Raw genomic sequence first — 21,609 nt, 5'->3', positions numbered from 1 at the left:
TATTTTTTAGTCCATGCTGTGTTGGCATTCTAATCATAGGCCACATTTCAGTAAGGTAGTTGTTCCTCTTTTGCTGGAAAGGAAGACATAGTAGTAAGTACTTTGCCAGGGTCCTGGGAGTTATTCAGCCTGCTCCCAGATACTCGCTTTCCAGTTGCCAGGATCCTTTTTTTTTTTTTTTTTTTTTTTTTTTGCAGTTGGAAAGTCAGCTGGGGTTACGATGCAGCAACTCCAGAGATCACTTTCTGATTTTGGTTTTAGGCCTCATAATGATGCCGTTTCCCTTTATGTCTTGGGCCAGGCGTTCCAGAAATTAGGATTGTCCTTTTCTTGCTGCAAACTGCCCTGTTGTTCGAAGCACTAAGTGACTGAGTCTTCCACACTATGGCTCATTCTTTAAGCCCTTTAAATTGACCTAGGTCAGCAGCTGTTTATGTAGTTACAGATATTGGTTTCATTAATTAACCTCAGTGTTAAATTCATGATCTGCTACCATGTTGTCTCAGGGAGGGATGTGATGAATCGTCTGGCTGCCTTTCATTTTGCCACCATCAGAGTTTTAATACCTAGGACCCTTTTTGTTGTTGTTGTTAAAATCTGAGAGGCATATTGCTTTTAGTCATTTCCCAAGTACTATTTTTTAGGACCCATTTGATTACCAAAACCCTTAAGAGGATATTGAATCCAAGTGTAATCCAAAGGACCCTTATTATACACGAGGGGTGCAACCAGCTTACTTCAGTTCGTTCCCAGAGTGGGAACACTTAAGCCCTTTATGTCAACTTGCCAATAGTATCAAAAGGCCCTACAGTTCCAGTCTCTTACCTTCCACGACTTCTACTCTTTCCTTATTATGTTTTTATAAATGTCTTAAGTGTGGCATTATTAGTGTCTAACTTAACGCTATCTTGATGGACTGATTGTAGCAGAAGCGACTGGTAGCTAAGTAAACACTGGCATTGGCTAATTGTATCCAGAGCTAAGAAGTTGAAAGCAAAGACCAGACTCCAGAGTGACCCCAGATACTAAGGCCGTATCTTATAGAGTAGAATGTTTTGGGGAATGGGCTTCCTACTTCAGTTAAAAATTGTAGTTGAGGGTTGCCGTGTGCTGCTAGACAGGAGATGGCTTAGGAACAATGTACAGCGGTAGAGTTTGTCCACCTTTAAAACTTGGTCTTCAGAATCTTGTAGTGCTTGTTACCCTTATTATTAGCAAATCTGTCTCTGAGTTTTAGCCTTGAAACACTGTGATGAAGGCTGGGATCACTGAATGTGCCAAACAAACCCTAATACAGTGGTTTTTTCAAAAAAATTTAAAACATAAATCCCTGTGTCAATACCATCTAGAGGGACTTCCCTGGCGGTCCAGTGGTTAGGACTCTGCACTCCCAACGCAGGGGGCCCAGGTAAGATCGCTGGTCAGGGAACTAGATCCCGCATGCTGCAACTAAGGATCCCGAATGTGGTGACAAAGATCCTGCATGCCGCAACTAAGACCCGGCACAGCCAAATGTAATAAATAAACAAGCAAACAAACCATATAGAACTCTATAACTAATACTGCACTTTTCAGTTCTTTTTTACAGCTACCTCTCAGAGCTCAAGCCAGTCTTAAAAACACTGAAAATCTGGAGTGGTTCCACTGTACCATCTCAAACACAAGAGCTACTGTCTCTCTTTCTTCTCTATGGATCACCTTTCTGGCTGAAGGGGGCCACTTGTTTTTTTCCTAGGACTGTCAGGTTGAGTTCCCTAACACACAGCTGCCCTTATCAGAGAAGAAGGGCAGAAACACCCACACATTCTGTCTCTGGTGGATTTTTCCCTTCCTATATAAGGACATATCCATCAGCCAGGGTTTTAGTAGGACATTTCTAGGAACCTTAGCCACAGTCACTCATGGCTCTTATTCTAATATTCTACTTTTAATGTGATTCTCCTGTAACTAACAACTGACTCAGTTTCCATGCTTCAGGTTTTCAAGACACCAAATGTGATTGGCTCATCCCATTTTTTAACGTCACTGGTCCCACCTCAGTGCGTTCAGCAAGTAGAAAACCACAAGGCACACACAGTAGGTCCTGCTGCATGGAGGTGGATTCTCTTAGGAGGGCTGTGGTCAGGCTGGCAGTGGTTAGTCCTTTAGAAAAAAGTGCCATTAGCACAAGTAGGAAAGTCCAAAGAGAAAATTGGTGTCTGAGAGAAGATGTGGCACCCTCAGGCGTATTAAATTCAAGGTGCTAGCAAGGCATTCAGGTGAAAATAACAGGTACGTAGTCAAAACAGCAGATATGGGGCTCTGTTCCTCAGCTACTCTAGTTGACTCCTGGGGTATGAAGAATGAAACTTCTCTTTTTTGAGAAAATAGCTTCTCAAAACCCATTTATGCATGAACAACAGAGCTGGAACCTACAGGCCTGAGGCCTCTGAACTTAGTGGATTTTATGCTGTATCTCAGTGAAAGGTAACAGTGATCTGGTATCACCCAATCAGAAGAATGAAATGAATCCAAATTTCAAGTAATTTTGATGAGGCTGATGTAAGCCATCAAAGAATAGCTATATCTGTGATAAATAACTATTTAGCTTACTTGCCTTTCAGGATGAACTTCAAAATATTATCTTTATGTAAAACTGCTTCATGGTACAATTTCGGTTCATAGAAGATTCTGCCCAGTTTGCATTAAAGCTTAAGACAATACTGTGAAATAGATATTTGAATAACATACTCAGAACTGAAGTTTATTCACTAAGGTGCATATATTAAAGAAGGCACAGTCCCCAAACATCTGAGTTATTAATGACCTGTTCTTGTGAATTCTAGCTTCTAGCTACAGTCATAAAAAGCTGTCGCTCAGTCTCAGCAAGACCCTGTCTTTCCTGGCAGAAACCTCACACAGCTACTACTGGGAGCACAGTTGTGGTGTGGAACTCAGCTGATTTTCCTGAAGAATTAGTGTCTGTTACTCGTAGTTTTAATTCAGCCATATTATTGACTTTTACAGGTCAGTTTAAGAATTTAGACATCATTAAGAAGTTAGGCACCATTTGTGAAGTTACTCCTGTGAGAAAATATATTCTAAATCCTAGACTTAACTAAAGAATTGTTCAGCACAGCTCAGATATAAGACTTCTGTGCACATTTAAAAGTGATTAGGTAAGGAATTCCCTGGCAGTCCAATGGTTAGGACTATGCGCTTCCATTGTAGGGGGCACAGGTTGTTTTTTTGTTTTGTTTTTTATTTATTTATTTATTTATTTATTTATTTTTGGCTGCGTTGGGTCTTCGTTGCTGCAGGCTTTTTACTGTAATCTTCAGGAGTTATCCCGTACTTCTGCCTCGGTTGATAATGGGGAACATGAAATTATCTATTTTGGATTATCTTCATTGATCCCCTTTTACTGGCAGATTATTTTTTAAATAATTAATTAATTTAATTAATTTATTTTTGACTGCATTGGGTCTTCGTTGCTGTGCGCAGGCTTTCTCTAGTTGCGGCGAGTGGGGGCTACTCTTCATTGCGGTGCACGGGCTTCTCATTGTGGTGGCTTCTCTTGTGAGCGCAGGCTCTAGACGTGTGGGCTCAGTAGTTGTGGCATGAGGTCTCAGTAGTTGTGGCTCGCGGGCTCTAGAGCACAGGCTCAGTAGTTGTGGCGCACGGGCTTAGTTGCTCCGTGGCATGTGGGATCTTCCCAGACCAGGGCTCGAACCTGTGTCCCCTGCATTGGCAGGTGGATTCTTAACCACTGCGCCACCAGGGAAGTCCCTATTGGCAGATTATTAAGAAATTATTTTCTTCCTCACTTTTTAAGAACTCTGTTTGGTGCTTGCTGAAATAAATTTCTAATGGTAAAATGTTGCCACTGTGCACTTACGTTTAAGGTATATGTAACCATTCATGTGATACAGGTTTTGCCATTTTTACAAATAAAAGCTAAATTTTCTTTAAAGATTTTTACTCAGATTTTTGTTAGAAAATTGTACCCTTATTTGATTTACCTAGTTCTTTAAAATTGTTAACACTAAATTATTTAACTGAATTATCAATTAATGTTAACATGAAAGGACTGTTGAAAAGAGTGACAATGATTATAAATAAATTTGGTGTGTCATACCTAAATTAAATATATGTATAAACCACATCAGTAATGACTGGTTTTTTTAAAAGGTATTTTATGGCATAGAAAAATATTTAAAGCTTTGTTTTGGCTCTGAATTGAAAGTTGTAATATAAGGGGAAAATAACTCTGATTTGCGTGAGAATTTTATTTGTTTATTTATCTAAGGCCTAATTTCTAAGTTTTTCCTTCTTGGCCTTGTATGTTATTCTAAGATGACTTTAAGTTAGAGCTGGAGCTTATCTGGACACCACTGGTTTTAAACCTGATGTTGATTTACAAAAGACCATTACAAAACACTATCTAATAAAAAATATCTTATGGTGATGTCCTAACAAGGAACACTTTTGTTTGTATCTTTCTTGCCTCCAACATATAGTAATATCGCTATTGCATTTATTGTGTCAAATATTGTATTAAATGCACTACATACTCTTTCTCACAGCGTTCCCAACTGAGGGACTTGCATAAACAGAAGCTTAGGGGCATGAGAATCTATTACAAAAATGGCCAGCAACTGGTATTACCAAAATATAGGGAATGTTTCTGGAAAGTGGTAGATAGGGAAGCCAAACAGGTGGAATGAATTCAGATGATACTTTAATGGATTCAGCTGTGATTCAGAAGAGTTAGATTGCCCAAGGTTACATTGCCAGTGAATGGCTGAATCGGGACTTGAATCCAGGTATGTCTAACCCAGACCTCAAGCTTTTCTTCATTATATTGCATTTACATAATACAAATGCAATCATTTTATCAACTTCTAAACTCCTTTTACTGGAGTAAAACACTGTTTCTATGCAAAATGAAGTTTGGTGGTGACAGTGTCATTCTAGGCAGTATTCCCATATTAACCATAAAATTCCCATAAATAACCAATATTTTATTTTAATATAACTTTTTCTAGTTAAACAACCCAAATAGGTTTTTGGTAGACAAATTGGAAAATACAACTCAAAAAAGAAGAAAGCAAAGTTACTTTGAATTTTACTACCCAGACATAAACATTTTGTATGTTTTTGAGACATTTTTTTCTATATACATATGTACTTATATAATATATATATGATATCCCTTTTTCACTTAATATATCATGAACATGTTTTTATATCAAAACATGTTTTAACTGTGTTGTAATATCTTATGACTGTACCATAAGTTACTTTACCATGCTTTCATTATTAAGTAACACTGTAGAGAATCTCATCTCTGCATATCTCAAGAAAATAAATTTTGAAGTGAAATTATGAGTTCTAGGATTTTATACATTTTTAAGGCTTCTGGCTTTATAGAAAGAATGTACCAGTGTACATTCCCATTAAAGTATTAAGAATGTCTAATTCCTCATCTCTGATACTTATTGTAAAGTTTTCCTTCTTCCTATAGATAGAGACACAAAATGTAACATGGTGACCAAGTTATTATCATTTTGTTTTTCAGGAGATGATTTTTCTTTGATTCAGCAAGAGATATTTATGGTTAAAGAATGTAAGCATTGCAACATTGTTGCCTACTTTGGGAGCTATCTCAGGTAAAAAACACAAAAGCATCTACTCTGTATTTCATATTTCTTTGGTCCCACACCCCCTCCCTTTCATGTAAGTGCTGTTTTGTATATAAATTTTAAAAATTATTTGTCTGAAGTTTTAAAATTTCTCAGGTCTTCTTACTGTCTACTCTTTTACATTAATAATGACAGCTTCATTTATGCATTTATACCTTATCTGGCAACCTTAATGAAATACTATGAATGATTACAAGTAAGTGTTTTAGCTTATAAAACTGATCACATTCTAAAACACTTAAGGTGGGAACAAAGCTGAAATTAATATGCTTTTCTGTATTCTGAAGAAAGACTGCAAGGGCAATTTCCTGTTGCAATCTATCCTAAACCTGCAATGTGTCCTAAACCTGCAATGTATCCTAAACCTTTGTGTGCTGAAGAGTGACAGCCTTTCAAAGTATGTCAGTCGCTGAGAATTACTAACTAATATAATTTTCTTTCTCTTTCATGTTAGTCGGGAAAAACTGTGGATTTGTATGGAATACTGTGGTGGCGGATCACTTCAAGATATTTACCATGGTACTGTTAATTTGACTCCACATTTTAAAACTTTGACTTTAATGACTGTTATTTGACATTTCTTGTTAACAAGGGATACTAACAGATAGATTTACTGTTCTTCTGTCCTGCTCCTGGAGTATTAAGTAAAAGAAACCTAAATTTTATATTTTGTTGGTTATTCAGTTAAATTGCTGGAGACTGAACTGAGAAATTGGAGAGTACTTGAACAATCCAGATTTTACTTTTCAGACGTAGTCTCTAGGAAGTCTTATGTAGTCTCTAGGGAGGTATTTTATCTACAAACAAAACTGCCTAAACTTCCTTGTAAATTAGAATTGAAATGCAAAGGGTGACTCTCACATAAAGCAAATTACATGTCTATCTTAGTAATAACTTAAGCTGCTAACTAGGAAAACAATTTAGTTGTTGCTATAATATTTTTGTGTTAAAAATATATAATTTTAAGAATTTGGAGTATTTTATTTAGCATTATGTTAATTTAGACAACTTTCTGAATTGAATTTTCCCTTATAATACTATATTAGAATGACTATTCTCTTTTATTTTACCCCTGTTGTTGATTTTTAAAAATTATTGGTAGAAAACAGCTCTGTGCCACTTGGTTTAAAATTCTTTTCTATGGGACTTCCCTGGTGGTCCAGTGAGTAAGACTCCGTGCTCCCAATGCAGGGGCCCCAGGTTCGATCCCTGGTTGTGGAACTAGATCCCGCATGCATGCCGAGACTAAGAAGTCCACATGCCGCAACTAAAACAAACAAACAAAAGATCCCGCATGCTGCAACTAAAGATCCCACGTGCTACAACTGAGACCTGGTGCAGCCTAAATAAATACTAAAAAATAAAATTCTTTTCTATGATTTTATGAAGAATTATGATCTTTTATATGAAGAATTTTTATCTAATATCAATATTTATAATTTTTATCCACACTTTCACAGAATGAGAACTCAAGGATATGGATTAATAAAACTATGCAGTGGGCATTTTTTTTTTTTACTACTTACCCTTTTAAATTGAAAGAATTGTTTTGAGACATTAATTTTATTTCTTTATGAAATTTCTGCTTTCCATTATTAAACCTGCTATTTATTGAATTAAACTGAATCTAAAAAGTATTCATCCCTGTAAATAATATACTAGATAGCATAATAATCAAGAACAACTACACTTATAATACCTGTTAATAAAGTGGTTTCCCTTCTTTTACTCCTATTTCATCAAGTTACTGTGAATCAAAATTCTATGTTCCTGAGTAGGTGTAGAGAACCAGTGATTAAAATATGTAGTAAAATATTTTCTTAAGTAAAGATTACATGTAAGTATATCTGATTTTGATTTCACTGGCAGCAAATACCACCCCGGATTTCAAATATTCTTTCATGATACTGGAAGGCGTATTTCCAAAGCCCCTAGTTGGGTACTTGCAGAAGTATTTTATATTTCATAGGGAGAGATTTGGTTGTCAGAAGTGACCTAATTGCTTTTTGGATACTTAGGTAAGGTATTGGATCAAGCTCCTTGTTTCGATAGATATAGTAAAGAATTATGCTAAGGAAATAATATCTTGACTTTAAAAAAAAGTATATGATGCTTTTTAGTATATTTCAACAATCGATCCCTTTATGGTCCTCTAACTTGTGTATGTAACTGTAATTAATTATATATGTTTTTCTTATTTGGGGGCTTTATTGTTTAAAAAATTGTTCAGGATTGAGATCATGTCCATTGCTTTGTATAGAACATCCTGTGATGTCTAGTACTGTGCTTTGCATATTATGGGTGCTTAATATTTTCACTGTCCAAAGTTGTTACAGAACAAATCTTCCTCTTTTTTTTTTTAACATCTTTATTGGACTATAATTGCTTTACAATGTTGTGTTTCTGCTGTATAACAAAGTGAATCAGCTATATGTATACATATATCCCCATATCTCCTCCCTCTTGTGTCTCCCTCCCACCCTCCCTATCCCACCCCTCTAGGTGGTCACAAAGCACTGAGCTGACCTCCCTGTGCTGTGGGGCTGCTTCCCACTACCTATCTGTTTTACATTTGGTAGTGTATATATGTCCATGCCACTCTCTCACTTCGTCCCAGCTTACCCTTCCCCCTCCCCGTGTCCTCAAGTCCATTCTGTACATCTGTATCTTTATTCTTGTCCTGCCCCTAGGTTCTTCAGAACCTTTTTTTTTTTTTTTAGATTCCATATATATGTGTTGGCATACAGTATTTGTTTTTCTCTTTCTGACGTACTTCACTCTGTATGACAGACTCTAGGTCCATCCACCTCACTACAAATAACTCAATTTCATTTCCTTTTATGGCTGAGTAATATTCCATTACATATATGTGCCACATCTTCTTTATCCATTCATCTGTCGATGGACACTTAGGTTGCTTCCATGTCCTGGCTATTGTAAATAGAGCTGCAGTGAACACTGTGGTACTTGACTCTTTGAATTATGGTTTTCTCAGGGTATATGCCCAGTAGTGGGATTGCTGGGTCAAATGGTAGTTCTATTTTTATTTTTTTAAGGAACCTCCATACTGTTCTCCATAGTGGCTGTATCAATTTACATTCCCACCAGCAGTGCCAGAGGGTTCCCTTTTCTCCACACCCTCTCCAGCATTTATTGTTTGTAGATTTTTTGTTGATGGCCATTCTGACTGGTGTGAGGTGATAACCTCATTGTACTTTTAAATCTTCCATTTTTAAAGTACATTTAAAAATTTTCAACTTTACTATTTTTTTGTTTCCTGATTATAAGAATAATATATGCTCATGAGGAGAAGTCACCCAATGATTTATACAGAAGAAATTTTATAATTGTTAGTCATTTTTAAAATGTTTTTAATCTGTTGAATTCAAATGTATAACGATGTGGTCTCTTTTTTTCTTTCTAGTTACAGGACCATTATCAGAATTGCAAATAGCCTATGTATGCAGAGAAACTTTACAGGTACTATGTTTGCTTAGTAGATAGAAATGCAGTTCTAGTGTCACAATTGAAAACGATAAAATGGTGATCTGCCCAAAAGAAAAAGAGTAAACCAAATTTTTCTGTTAACCTCTCGTAATTCTGTAAGCCTAGTTATTTCTTTTGTGAATGAGTCCCAGAAATTCATTGAAGTTGATGTTGGTATACACAATGGTGATGTTTGGTGTTCTACTTTGTAGTGCTTAGCCCTCAATTGCTGCAAAGCTGAGGAAAGCCATAGGTGTGAATTGTTTTTCATGAATGAATCACCAGACCTCAATTATAACAACTTGTCTAAGCTTTCCCTTCAAGTTTTATGACAGTAAAAGGAATCCTTTTGCAAAAGACATGAGTTCTTTTACCATTTCTCCCAAAATGAGAGTAGAGTTGCATAACAATAACCCAGAATGTTATCTGGAAATCTTTGTTCTGTGTAATATTAATAAGTGCTATCGTTATCAGAATCCCTTTTAGAAGCTTCTAAACATTGTATTAAGTCAAGATTTCTTTACTTCCTTATTTCACATCCTGTGAGCGCTTTTAGTATGTTAAAGGTAGGTTATGAATCTTCAATAGGTATATAGAGTATGCAGCATTTCTTCCAATTTATTTTGTTAGTTCCTTGAAAGATTACTCATTGAAAAAATTAGCAGTTAATATTTTTGTTCATATACTTTAAGGCATTTAATTTAGGAAACAAGATTAAGTAGTAGGGACTGTGTTTTTTATTTTGGCAATTCACAACTGATACTTGTTAATTGATGCTTCTATCTCTACATTTCCTAGATTGTGTAATTTGTTTAGAAGTGAAATTGATGTTCTATATGTTATTCTTCCATATTTTAGAAATTGGGAATTTGACCTGATTTAAGAGAAAGCTTTAGTCATTTCCAAAAGAGTTGGTTTCCACATGCTTTAAAATTTTATTGTTAGATATATGAAAGTAAACATATATATAAATAATTTATATTTCTGTAATATTTACATAACAAAGAAATCTGCTTTTTTGGTATCCATATAAAATAGAAACCTAATCATGCACTCAGAGCAGAAGATTGTTGACAGATTAGTGTTCTTTATGTTTTAATTTCCAAAGGTCACTGCCTCTTTAAGTAATGGACAGAGTACTGAAAGGAGGTAGAAAACAAAACAAAAACTTGTGTTTGCAGTCTGGCCCTGGTATATGACCATGATCTCATCTATGGTTGTAGTTCCCCAAGTATAAAATGAGGCTGTAGAAGGGATGACCTCCAAGATATTAGTTCCAATTTTAAAATTCTCTTATGCTGACAAAGTTCCACATCTAGTGTCTGTCAACCGGTGAATGGATAAAGAGGCATGGTTTATAAATACAGTGGAGTATTATTCAGCCATAAAAAAAGAAATCCTGTCATTTGTTACAGCACAGATGAACCTGGAGGACATTATGCTAAGTGAAATAAGCCAGGCACAGAAAGATGAATACTTGTATGTAGAATCTAAAAAAGTTGAACTCACAGAACAAAATCCTCAACTTCCACCTTAAGAAACTAGAAAAAGGTGATCAAATTAAAGCCAAAGTAAGCAGAGGAAGGAAATAATAAAGATCACGGTGGAAATCAGTGAAATAGAAAGCAGAATAATATGAGAAAGATCAATGAAACCAAAATCTCATTCTTTAAGAAAATCAATAAAATTGATAAATCAGATTATCAGGAAAAATAAAAAGAGAAGATGCAAAGTACCAATATTTGGAATGAATGGGGGGACGTTATGACAGAATCTACAAATATTAAAAGGATGACAAGGATATTTAGTAGCCAAGGAATATTATGAACAACTTTATTCCAAAAAAGCCTGCAGTTTAGATGAAATGGAAATGGACAGTGTCCTTGAAAGGCACAAACTGTCATAGCTCAATTAGAAATCATCTGGATAGTCCTCTATCTATTCCCACAAAGAACAGTCCAAGCCAGATGATGTCATGGATAAACTCTATCAAACATTTAAGGAAGAAATAATGCCAATTCAACACAAACTCTTCTAGAAAATTGAAGAGTAGAGAATACTTCCCAGATCATCTTATGGGTCAGCATTGCTCTGAAACCAAAATCAGACTTTACAAAAGAACAAAACTGTGAACTAATATCCTTCATGAACGTTTAATAGATACAAAAATTAAAAAGGAAAGTAAAAGGTTAGCAAAGGTAATCCAACAATATATAAAAAGGTAATACATCATAAACAAGTGAGGTTTATCCTAGAACGCAGTGTTGATTTAACATTCAAAAATCATTTCAAGTAATTGATTATATTAGCAGACAAAAAGAGAAGCAAAACCATGTGATCATCTAAATAGACACACAAAAAAGCATTTAGCTAAATCCAACATTTATTTCTGATAAAAATTCTTAGCATACTGAGAAAAGAAAGGAACTAATTCCGCCTGCTAAAGAGCACCTAAGACAAACCTATGACTAAATCATGTTTAATGGTAAAAGACTAGATGCTTTCCCACAAAGGTCAATGTGGAACAGAATAGAAAGACCAGAAGTAATTCCATGCATATATGGCTACTGATTTTTGACAAAGGTGAAAAGACAATTCAAAGGAGAAAGGATAGTTTTTTCAATAAATGGTTCTGGAATAATTGAACATATATAAATATAAATATAAATATAAAACCTCAACCTAGAACTTCTAGAAGAAAACATAGAAAATTTTGCAGTCTTGAGTTAATAAAAGCCTTTTCGGACATAACACAAAAAGCATGATCCATAAAAGAAAAACTTGGCAAATTTGACTTTGTCAAAATTTAAAACTTCTGCTTTTCAAGACACACTGTTAAGAGAATAAAAAGACAAGCTACAGGCCAGAGGAAGATATTTGCAAAGTATCAATCTGATTAAGGACTTATATCCAGAGTATATAAAGAACTCTCAAAACTCAATAATAGGAAAACAACCACCAAATAAACAAATGGACAAAAGATTTAAACAGATGCTTCACCAAAGAAGCTGTATAGATGGCAAATAAGGACATGGAAAAGATGCTCAATATCATTAGTTATTAGAAAAGTGTGAATTAAAACTACAATGAGATACCACTACATACCAATTAGAATGGCTAAAATTAAAAAGACTAACCTTCGGAAGGTTGGTGAGAATGTGGATTAACTGGAACTCTCATACACTGCTAGTTTCAATGTAAAACGGTACAGCTGCTTTGGAAGACAGTTTGGCAGTTGCCTAAAAGTTTAAACTTGTACCACCATCTGATCCAGCCATTATACTCCTAGGTATTTACCCAAGAGGGAAAAATCATACAAATACTTGACATAAATCTTCAAAGCAGGTTTATATATAATAGCCAAAAGCTGGAAACAACCCAGCAACCCAAATGTCTATCAACAAGTGAATAAATAAACAAATTCTGTAATATCTGTACAGTGGAATGCTACTCAGTAATACAAAAGAATGAAATATTGATAACACATTAACAAGGAATGTCAGATTAATTATTGTGAATGAAAGAAGCCAGATGAAAAAGAATATACTGTATGATTCCATTTACGTAAAACTCTAGAAAATTTTGAAAGTATTTATAGCAACAAAGTATATCAGTGTTTATGTGTGGGAGGAACTTTTGGGAGTGATGAATATGTTCATTATCTTGATTGTGGTGACGGGTGTTATAGAAAAATATTTCTGATTTTTATCAGAAAATGAATTCAGAGGTCTTAAAATACAATAAACATTGATTAATAAGAAGAAACACATCTAGGTGTTTTCCCCTCAAATAAAGGACATTCTAGTTTTTCTTATTCAATAAGATCTTTAAGTAGAAATTTAGATGTGAAGTTTGTAGTTTTGCTAATGCATAATTTTTTTTTAAACTTCAGGGTCTTGCATATTTGCATACTAAAGGCAAAATGCATAGAGATATCAAGGTAAGTTTTTTAAACTCAATTTAAACTCTGTGTTTATGACTCAAAGGCATAGAGAACAGACCTGTGGTTGCCTAGGGGGAGGGTGGTGGGGGAGGGGAGGACTGGGAGTTTGGGATTAGCAGATGCAAACTATTATATATAGGATGAATAAACAAGGTTCTACTGTATAGCACAGGGAACTATATTCAGCATCCTAAGATAAACCATAATGGAAAAGAAGATTAAAAAAAAAAAGAATGTCTCTATGTGTATAACTGAGTCACTCTGTTGTACAGCAGGGATTAGCACAACACTGTAAATCAACTACACCTCAATAAAAGAATAATAATAATAAAAAATAAATTCAATATGTTTAAATTGATAATTTTATTGAAAGGAATTTTATGATGCTAATTTAATGGTATTTGTATTTTTGTTTTAGGGTGCAAATATTTTATTGACAGATCATGGTGATGTAAAATTAGGTATGTTATTTCAAATTCCTAAAATTTTTTTTCAAAAAATTTTAGTATAATTTTAAATGAGAATAACATTATACAAATTTAATATTCACATGAAGAGCCACAATAATGTTCATCTTTTGCCCCAGTAATTTTACTTTATTCAGTTTAAGGAAGTTAATCCTAAAGATAAAAAATCCATATTTGCTGAAGTATTAATCATAACATTATTTATAATAGGGAAAAAATGGAAAAATAGGTCTAGCAGTAGCAAAACTGTTAAACTGTGATAAATCAACTTATGGAACATTATTCAGTCATCAAAATTAATAGTTTAAGAAGAATAAGAGTAAAATCCCCTAATGTGTTAAATGACAAAAATGAACTATATGAGTCTTTAGTTTCTTACAACCATGTTTAACAGCAATAAAAGAAGTTTATACATAGAAAAAGAGACTTTTAAGAATAGCACCAAAATTCTAACCTGGTTGTGTTAGAATAAAAGCAATCCAGGTGGATTTTTTTTTTTTCCAACTTAACTCAAGGTACCTGTAATGGAAATTTTTTTATTATCTGTGTTCTTAATAAAGTATGTTTTCATTCTAATAAAGTACCAATAAGTTACTTTCTTTTAATGATTATGTTTTGAACTAAGCAAGAAGAGATTTAGGTGTTCAGTATATATACATTTCTTTAGTATTACTATGTGAATTATTAATAATGGCATCCCTGAGTGTGAAATATAGAAATGGTGGTGGTTTTATTGAAAACCAAAATTTTCTGTTCTTTTTCCCCACCAGCTGACTTTGGTGTGGCTGCAAAAATAACAGCTACCATTGCCAAGAGAAAATCTTTCATTGGCACCCCTTATTGGTAAGATATTATTATAATTGAATTTTGTGCATTTTTATTTCTTCAAGGTTAGTGATCAGCATTGTTGCTTAGTAATACAATTCATACTTGACTGGAGTCTGGAGACTTGCATGTTCCTTGACACTATCATAGGTCTGATTGGATTAGGGAATTTTGGTACTCATTTCCATTGTCCAGCTTTCCCTGTGTTAAAGTGCTAATAATTCCTACTGTCCCTCAGATGCTGTGTTGAGAGGACTCATAGGTAGGAGATTTTCAAAAGAAAATTGCATTATAATCTTTTGCATTTTATTACCCTTTCTTTGGTATTGCTTCTATTTTAATCTAGGACTTCACTTTCTTGTTAAAAGTCATGCATCCTACACTACCATTAGTCCTCACCAGCCACCCTACTTCTAATGCATCCTACCAATTACTAACAAAATAATCTTTCTAAAACACTGCTTTCATTAATGAAGTTAGATAATTGAAATATAATAAAAAGCCTAGTAATAAACCTTAATGTGTAAAATAATTTAATCAGTATTATAAAAAGTGACATTTAAAGTTTATGTGAAAGATTGGATTCTTTAATATACAGTGCTTGGATAATTTATTATTTGGAAAGAATTTTAAAGTAGCTCCATACTTCATACCTAATGCCAAAATAAATTGTAGGTGGAACCTCAAAGAGTTATTGATCAGGGATGATATTTATACTAGATTTGATGTGTTCAGTCTTTTTATCTCATTAGCAAGTTTTTATATAAAGGTTTTTTTTGGGGGGGGGCTGCGTTGGGTCTTTGTTGCTGCGCACGGGCTTTCTCTAGTTGTGGCGAGCAGGGGCTACTCTTCGTTGGGGTGAGTGGGCTTCTCATTGCTGTGGCTTCTCTTGTTGCGGAGCACAGGCTCTAGGCGCACGCGCTTCAGTAGTTGTAGCACGTGGGCTCAGTAGTTGTGGCTCGTGGGCTCTAGAGCGCAGGCTCAGTAGTTGTGGTGCACATGCTCAGTTGCTTCATGGCATGTGGGATCCTCCCAGACCAGGGCTCGCACCCATGTCCCCTGCATTGGCAGGTGGACTCTTAACCACTGCGCCATCAGGGAAGCCCTATATAAAGTTTTAAAACTCACATTGCTAATACTTTTTCTTTAAAAATAAAATTCACAAGTTATACAATAAAAATCCTCACTTCGATTTTCAAAAGTTGTGTATGGAAATAGTTAAATATAAAGATGAAACCAAAAGAACTGTCAGTGACTGACTGCTTCAAGAGTTGAGTAAGCCTTTCTTGGCATAAAAGTATAAAACATTGCTAGATTTGTTTGATAGATTTAACTACATGAAAGTTTAAAGCTTCTGTATGTCTACCAGCTTAAACAAAAGTAAAAGGCAAGTAACAAATCAAGAAATAAAATATGACAGATTAGGTTTTAATATCGTTAATATATAAGTTCTTAACAATTCAATAAAAAGAATGTTTCTGCTAATTAGAAGCAGTTATTAAAATATATGAAATCTCATAAAATATGAAAATTGTTTCCCCCAATGATGACCAAAACTGTACATTAAATAAACAATGATAATCTTTTCTATCAAATTAAAAAATATTTGGAATCATGGGTAATACCTATGACTATCACTAAATATTTGACAGTGAAAGTGGAAGTTAGTAGAACAGTTTTGAAGGATAATTTGGCAGTAATGTTTTTCAAAAACCTTAAGCAATGTTTATGTTCTTTAGTCTCAATTCTGCTTGTAGTAATTTATCAGAGAGGCGTAAATTGATATATGAAAAGCTTTATCACATTACTTTAATAATGAAAAATTGAGAGAAAGTATGTATATGTAACAGGAATTATAAGGAAATTATGTACAGTCATTCAAGTCAATGGGATAAGTTGCTGATATTAAAAATCATGTTGTAAAAGATGAATGGTTGGTGGATAGGCTCACGACTGTTGACAACAGTCCTGGTCAATTTGGCGCTCAGTTAGCCACCACTGATTCTAGTGGGCACAGGAGATGAAATCTATATGTTTTCTCTGGATTCCAGCTCAACTTCCTTACTCTGTGAAACTTGCCTGTAATAATCCTGTTCCATGGTGATCATTTTCTTCTCTTTAATCCTATACCCATTATTATGTATGTAGTACTTGCATGTAGCATGTACATCTACATGTTGCATTTTTGGTATAGGTGTTTTATATCCTTAACCATACTTAAGTTGAGAGACATTGTGTTATATAAGTTTGTGTAACCTAAGTGCACATAAAAACAACTTCTACCTTGTGGATATTCAACATAAATAAAAAATAATTTAAAAATTATAAACATTCAAAAAATAAAAGAGTATGTCCCCTGAGCAATATCATCTATGCTTTATAACTTCACATGCTATCATTATACTCCATTGACTCCCAAATAGATAACTCCAACTCAGCTACTCAATTGACCTTCAGTCTTATATATACTCAACAGTTGTTTGGTAATAGCACTACTTCAGTATCCACAAGCATTTTATACTCAAATCAATCTCTTCAGTCAGCCCCTTTCATTCTATTCCCCCTGCCACTGCCTTTGAAAAGTCCTTTATTTTTCCCTTGTGTTTTTCAGGTAGTCTTCTAACTCATCTACCTGATTCTGGTTTCACCTCCTCTCACACTATCCTTCATGTTGCCATGAGTTTTATGTCATAATTAAATCTTTCATTTTTATAGTAAAGTCTAAACTTCCTTATATAATCAGTAGACCATTCATTATCTAGCCTCTGTCTCTGAGGTTTATTTTCTGAATACGTTCTAGACCCTCTCAAACTGTGATGAATGACCTTGTTTTATTTTTTTTTCATTTTCTGTCCATCACAGACTAATACATTTATAAAATAAATTAAAAATAAATTACTATAAAAATGATCATTTATCTGGATGAGAATACCTACTCTCAGTTTCTGCACTTATCACAGACTGATAACAAGCTGTTTATGGCCCCATACCTGTCTGTAGATCATACATTGAGTAGCACTGTCCTATCACCTTTCCAGGTGTTCCGTGCTCTCCTATCCCCCTGCATTTGTACTTGTTTCCTCTGACTAAAATGTCCAGGTTCCTCAAGCCCCCTTAGCTCCCTGCTAATTCATTCTATAAATCTCTCCTCCTTTGGGAGCTTTTCTCTGACCTTCACAGAGATTAAGGTGTTCTTTTTCTTTTCCCATGTTATAAAACAAGATTCACAAAACAGAAACTAAAGTAAGACAACACAGCTTTTCCTCAGAGCAACAGTATTCAGAGGAGAAGATTCAAAATTTTTAAATAATAAGTTTTAAAAGAGTGTGTGTATCTGTGTATATATGTGGTCTTATATTAAGTCTTTTCTAGATAAGTTTCTTCTTTCCTAGTAAATGCCTCTCAGCCTCTTTCCCTCCAAGAAGTCTAGTGAATATAACAAAGAACAGATTTCATACCATTTTTTAAAAATAAAAATGTTATATTAATTGATTCCTTCTAGGATGGCCCCAGAAGTTGCAGCAGTAGAAAAGAATGGTGGCTACAACCAACTCTGTGATATCTGGGCAGTAGGAATAACAGCAATTGAACTTGGAGAACTTCAGCCACCTATGTTTGATCTTCATCCCATGAGGTGTTCTCAGTATTTACAATTATGCAGTTACTAGTAAGGTCTTCAGGGAGAGTGAAATACTCATAACTTGGGTATTCCAGGCTCATTTTAAAGTATGTTGAAATAGTGAAAGTGTTCTGAGGGACTTAGGGATAATCTTACTTAAAACCTGATCTCTCTTGTATTGCTACTTCTAAGACAACATAGAGTGAATCATCTATACTGTCTGAAGCGTGTAACAAATTTCCTTTAAAAATCATACTAGGATATAGCAGTTATCATTAAAAAAGTCTTTTTAAGTCTTTGTTTATTCTTCTATTAATTAAAAATGGGTTTTTTTGTCCTAAGTGGATCTATAAACAGATGATAGAATGCAAATGAGGTTTTTTTTCTATTCTCATTTGATTTTGTTTCTTTTTACTTTGTCTAGGGATAAGGAGCAGGTAGATGCTTAGTATAATCATTTATATTTTAGAGTATATTATCTCAGAAAAAAATATTTGAGAGACTGTGAAGGGGTTTTTAATATTTGAAGGAAAAAATAAATTGGGCTAAAATTTAAACTTTTTTTTTTTAATTTAAACTTTTAATGTAAATAGTATAAAGTTAAAAAGAAAATCAACAAAATAAGGAGAGTGTTCTCCTAACATATGATAGACAGCAGATTACTATATATTACGTAGGTAGCTCATTCAAAGACTCTAAGAGCAAAAGATAAATTGTTTATGAGCAAGTACCAGATACTAAAGAAACATGGAAGACTATTTAACCTCACAAGTACCTAAAGATATATAAGTTCAAAGGTATCTGCTTTTAGCTGAAATGCTCTTAAGTACAGACCTTTAGGAAAATAATTTAGATGTTATTTGTTATGGGCAATAAAAATGTTGCACTGATTCCACTATTGGGAAAGTTATACTTAGGAAATAATTCAAGAAAAGAAAAAGCTAAGAATTATTCACTTAGGGATTACAGGGGAAAATCTAAATGTCCATTCGTTGGTGAATTGTTAAGCAAATTATTTAGCAGTTAAGGGCAGCTAATGTATATATATATATAAACCAAAGCAACATGGAAAATTGATTATTAGTGAAAAAAGCAGAACATAATATTACCTATTATAATAATTTAGTAATTGGTTAATATTTAGATAAAGACCGAAAAGAAAAGCAGAACATTTTAAATAATGTCTTAAGGTGGGAGGAATCAGGCTTTTTTTCTTTTAAGGTTTTCCTTTATATATGAATCATTTAATTTTAAAAAAGAGAAAATATCTTTGGTATTTAAAAAAAAAGACTAAGGAGTTTACTTGGAAATATGGGGTTTTGTAGGAAATACTGAAATAAAACTTCCTTCTTAAATCCTCCATCCGTCTAGCCCCATAGTCCGTTAAAAAAATTGGTCAAAGGTAAATTCATCGAGAAGGAAAGTCCTCTTGTAGGTTGATTTCTGTATCATTCATAACAAGAGAATGTGGAAAATTATTGTCCAAAAGGGGAAACAGACTAGGAAGTGGGTATAATTTGCCTGTTCACCCAAAATAATTGTAGAGGCTAATCTTTGGTTAAACATACAACCTAATGTTAGAGTAGCATATCATCTCTGTGTGTTACAGAATGATACACAATTATATAGACTTGTGCTTAAGATATAACACTAGTTATATATGTCATGGTATGGTAATAAAAACCTTCTCAAACATTTGGTCGCTTTGCCATGTGAATAAGAGCTTGTTGGAAACTTAAAGATCATCTCTGTAACCAGGAGAAATTTTTCATAGGGTATCCAAAATATAAAATATTAATTTCCGTATTCCATATCAGTTGTCATGAGTACCTACATGCGTAGTAATCTTGCATAAATTCATTACAGAATATGATTCTGATTATTAAATGTAATAATAAAGGTGTTTTGTATTGCTCTTTAACTGAAATTTTTATTCCAGGGCCCTCTTCTTAATGTCAAAAAGTAATTTTCAGCCTCCGAAACTAAAGGACAAAACAAAATGGTGAGTTATAGAATATATATAGATTTATAGCATTTTATGGCTGAAAGGGACAGAGGTTCAATTCCCTTATTTTAAAAGTGGTGAAACTGAAACCCAGAGGCATTAAACAGTTTCCCTGAAGTTACACATATAATTTACTTGCAGAGCTATTGCAAGGATCTAGGTTTATTTTCTGGTCAGTGTTCCTTTATAATGTACTTCTCTCATAAAACTCTGAGCATTTATTAGTTTTTGGCAGCTTGAATAGGAGGTGTGCTGAGGAAATGATTTGAAATGAATATATATATTAAGATTTTGGAGATTCATATTTTGCCCTTTATTCCTTTACTTCCATTAATTACATGTTGACTTCCATGAGAAGTAATAGGAGAAGGTTTCCCAGATACAGTGACATTTAAGATCAATCCCTACTGGCTTTTCTCTACTTCTTTCCCTGACATTCAAAAGGTTATTACTTATTTGCATCCTAATCTTTTGTTTCTCGTACAAAGTAAAGCAGTTTGCCTATTACAGTCCGTAAGGACATCTTCAATTAGATGGGAAAAATTGAAAATTGTTTTTCTAGTAATGTCTTTCCATACATTTAATAAAAGAAACTGTGGAAATAAAAGTTTCCAAATTCTTAAATTCAGTAATTCTTCATCTAGATTACATGCATCTCTTGGGAGATCTTGGGAAATCCATGAGCCCCCAGAATCCTTTATGTGTATTCATTTTTTCTGGGGAGACAGTCCGTATCTTATTTCAGATTCTAAGAGGCCTGTCCCCAAAACAAGTTCTAAACCACTTTTTTTGTTTTAATTAATTAATTAATTAATTTATGGCTGTGTTGGGTCTTCGTTTCTGTGCGAGGGCTTCCTCTAGTTGTGGCAAGTGGGGGCCACTCTTCATCGCGGTGCGCGGGCCTCTCACTATCGCAGCCTCTCTTGTTGTGGAGCACAGGCTCCAGACGCGCAGGCTCAGTAGTTGTGGCTCACGGGCCCAGTTGCTCCGCGGCATGTGGGATCTTCCCAGACCAGGGCTCGAACCCGTGTCCCCTGCATTGGCAGGCAGATTCTCAACCACTGCGCCACCAGGGAAGCCCTAAACCACTTTTTTATGTTTATTAGCCTGTCTGTATGTACATAGTATTATTTAGGAGCCAGGCTATTCTGGGGATAATGCCAGGAATGAAAGGCAAATCACACTGTAGAAGTAAAGGAGTTTATATCCTTCTGCTAGCTGTATTCCTTTGTATTGACGTGGGTTTCTTCCTATTCCTTGTTAGCCTAAGTTCCTAAACAACTGGAACTGGAGAACTTTATGGCAGGAATGACTGAATATTCATTCAGGAATAAATGACTGTTAGCTAAAACAGCTGCGTTCATAGTCAAATTCCAGAACAGTCATTACCATTGGAGTACCTTTGCCAGTCTCAGGTACCTTCTCACTCCATTATATGTGTGCCACAAGCTACCAAATGTAATGTAGTGATTTGATTTCTCTGAAGAGAACTGCTGTGTCGTTGCTGTCATTGGTAATGATTAAGGTTATTCTCTTTGGTTCTTGCCCAGTCCCTCCTCCAATGGAATCTCGGCAGTACC

General features: G+C 34.5%; 1 protein-coding gene across 1 annotated transcript in view; it reads left to right on the top strand.

The window, feature by feature from the left end:
* The window catches only part of MAP4K5 (mitogen-activated protein kinase kinase kinase kinase 5), a 144,854-nt gene that overhangs the window by 54,306 nt on the left and 68,939 nt on the right, over positions 1 to 21,609 (top strand). Inside the window, 8 exon segments of the mRNA XM_036841713.1 lie at positions 5,561 to 5,651; positions 6,139 to 6,203; positions 9,109 to 9,164; positions 13,063 to 13,110; positions 13,532 to 13,574; positions 14,351 to 14,423; positions 17,908 to 18,039; positions 19,964 to 20,026. Of these exon segments, the coding sequence (XP_036697608.1) occupies positions 5,561 to 5,651; positions 6,139 to 6,203; positions 9,109 to 9,164; positions 13,063 to 13,110; positions 13,532 to 13,574; positions 14,351 to 14,423; positions 17,908 to 18,039; positions 19,964 to 20,026 (571 nt within the window).

Source organism: Balaenoptera musculus, chromosome 2 (genome assembly GCF_009873245.2).
Source record: "Balaenoptera musculus isolate JJ_BM4_2016_0621 chromosome 2, mBalMus1.pri.v3, whole genome shotgun sequence".
In the NCBI taxonomy this organism is placed as follows: Eukaryota; Metazoa; Chordata; class Mammalia; order Artiodactyla; family Balaenopteridae; genus Balaenoptera; species Balaenoptera musculus.
Note: the sequence above shows the minus strand (reverse complement) of the source record. Positions and strands in the feature narration are given on the sequence as shown.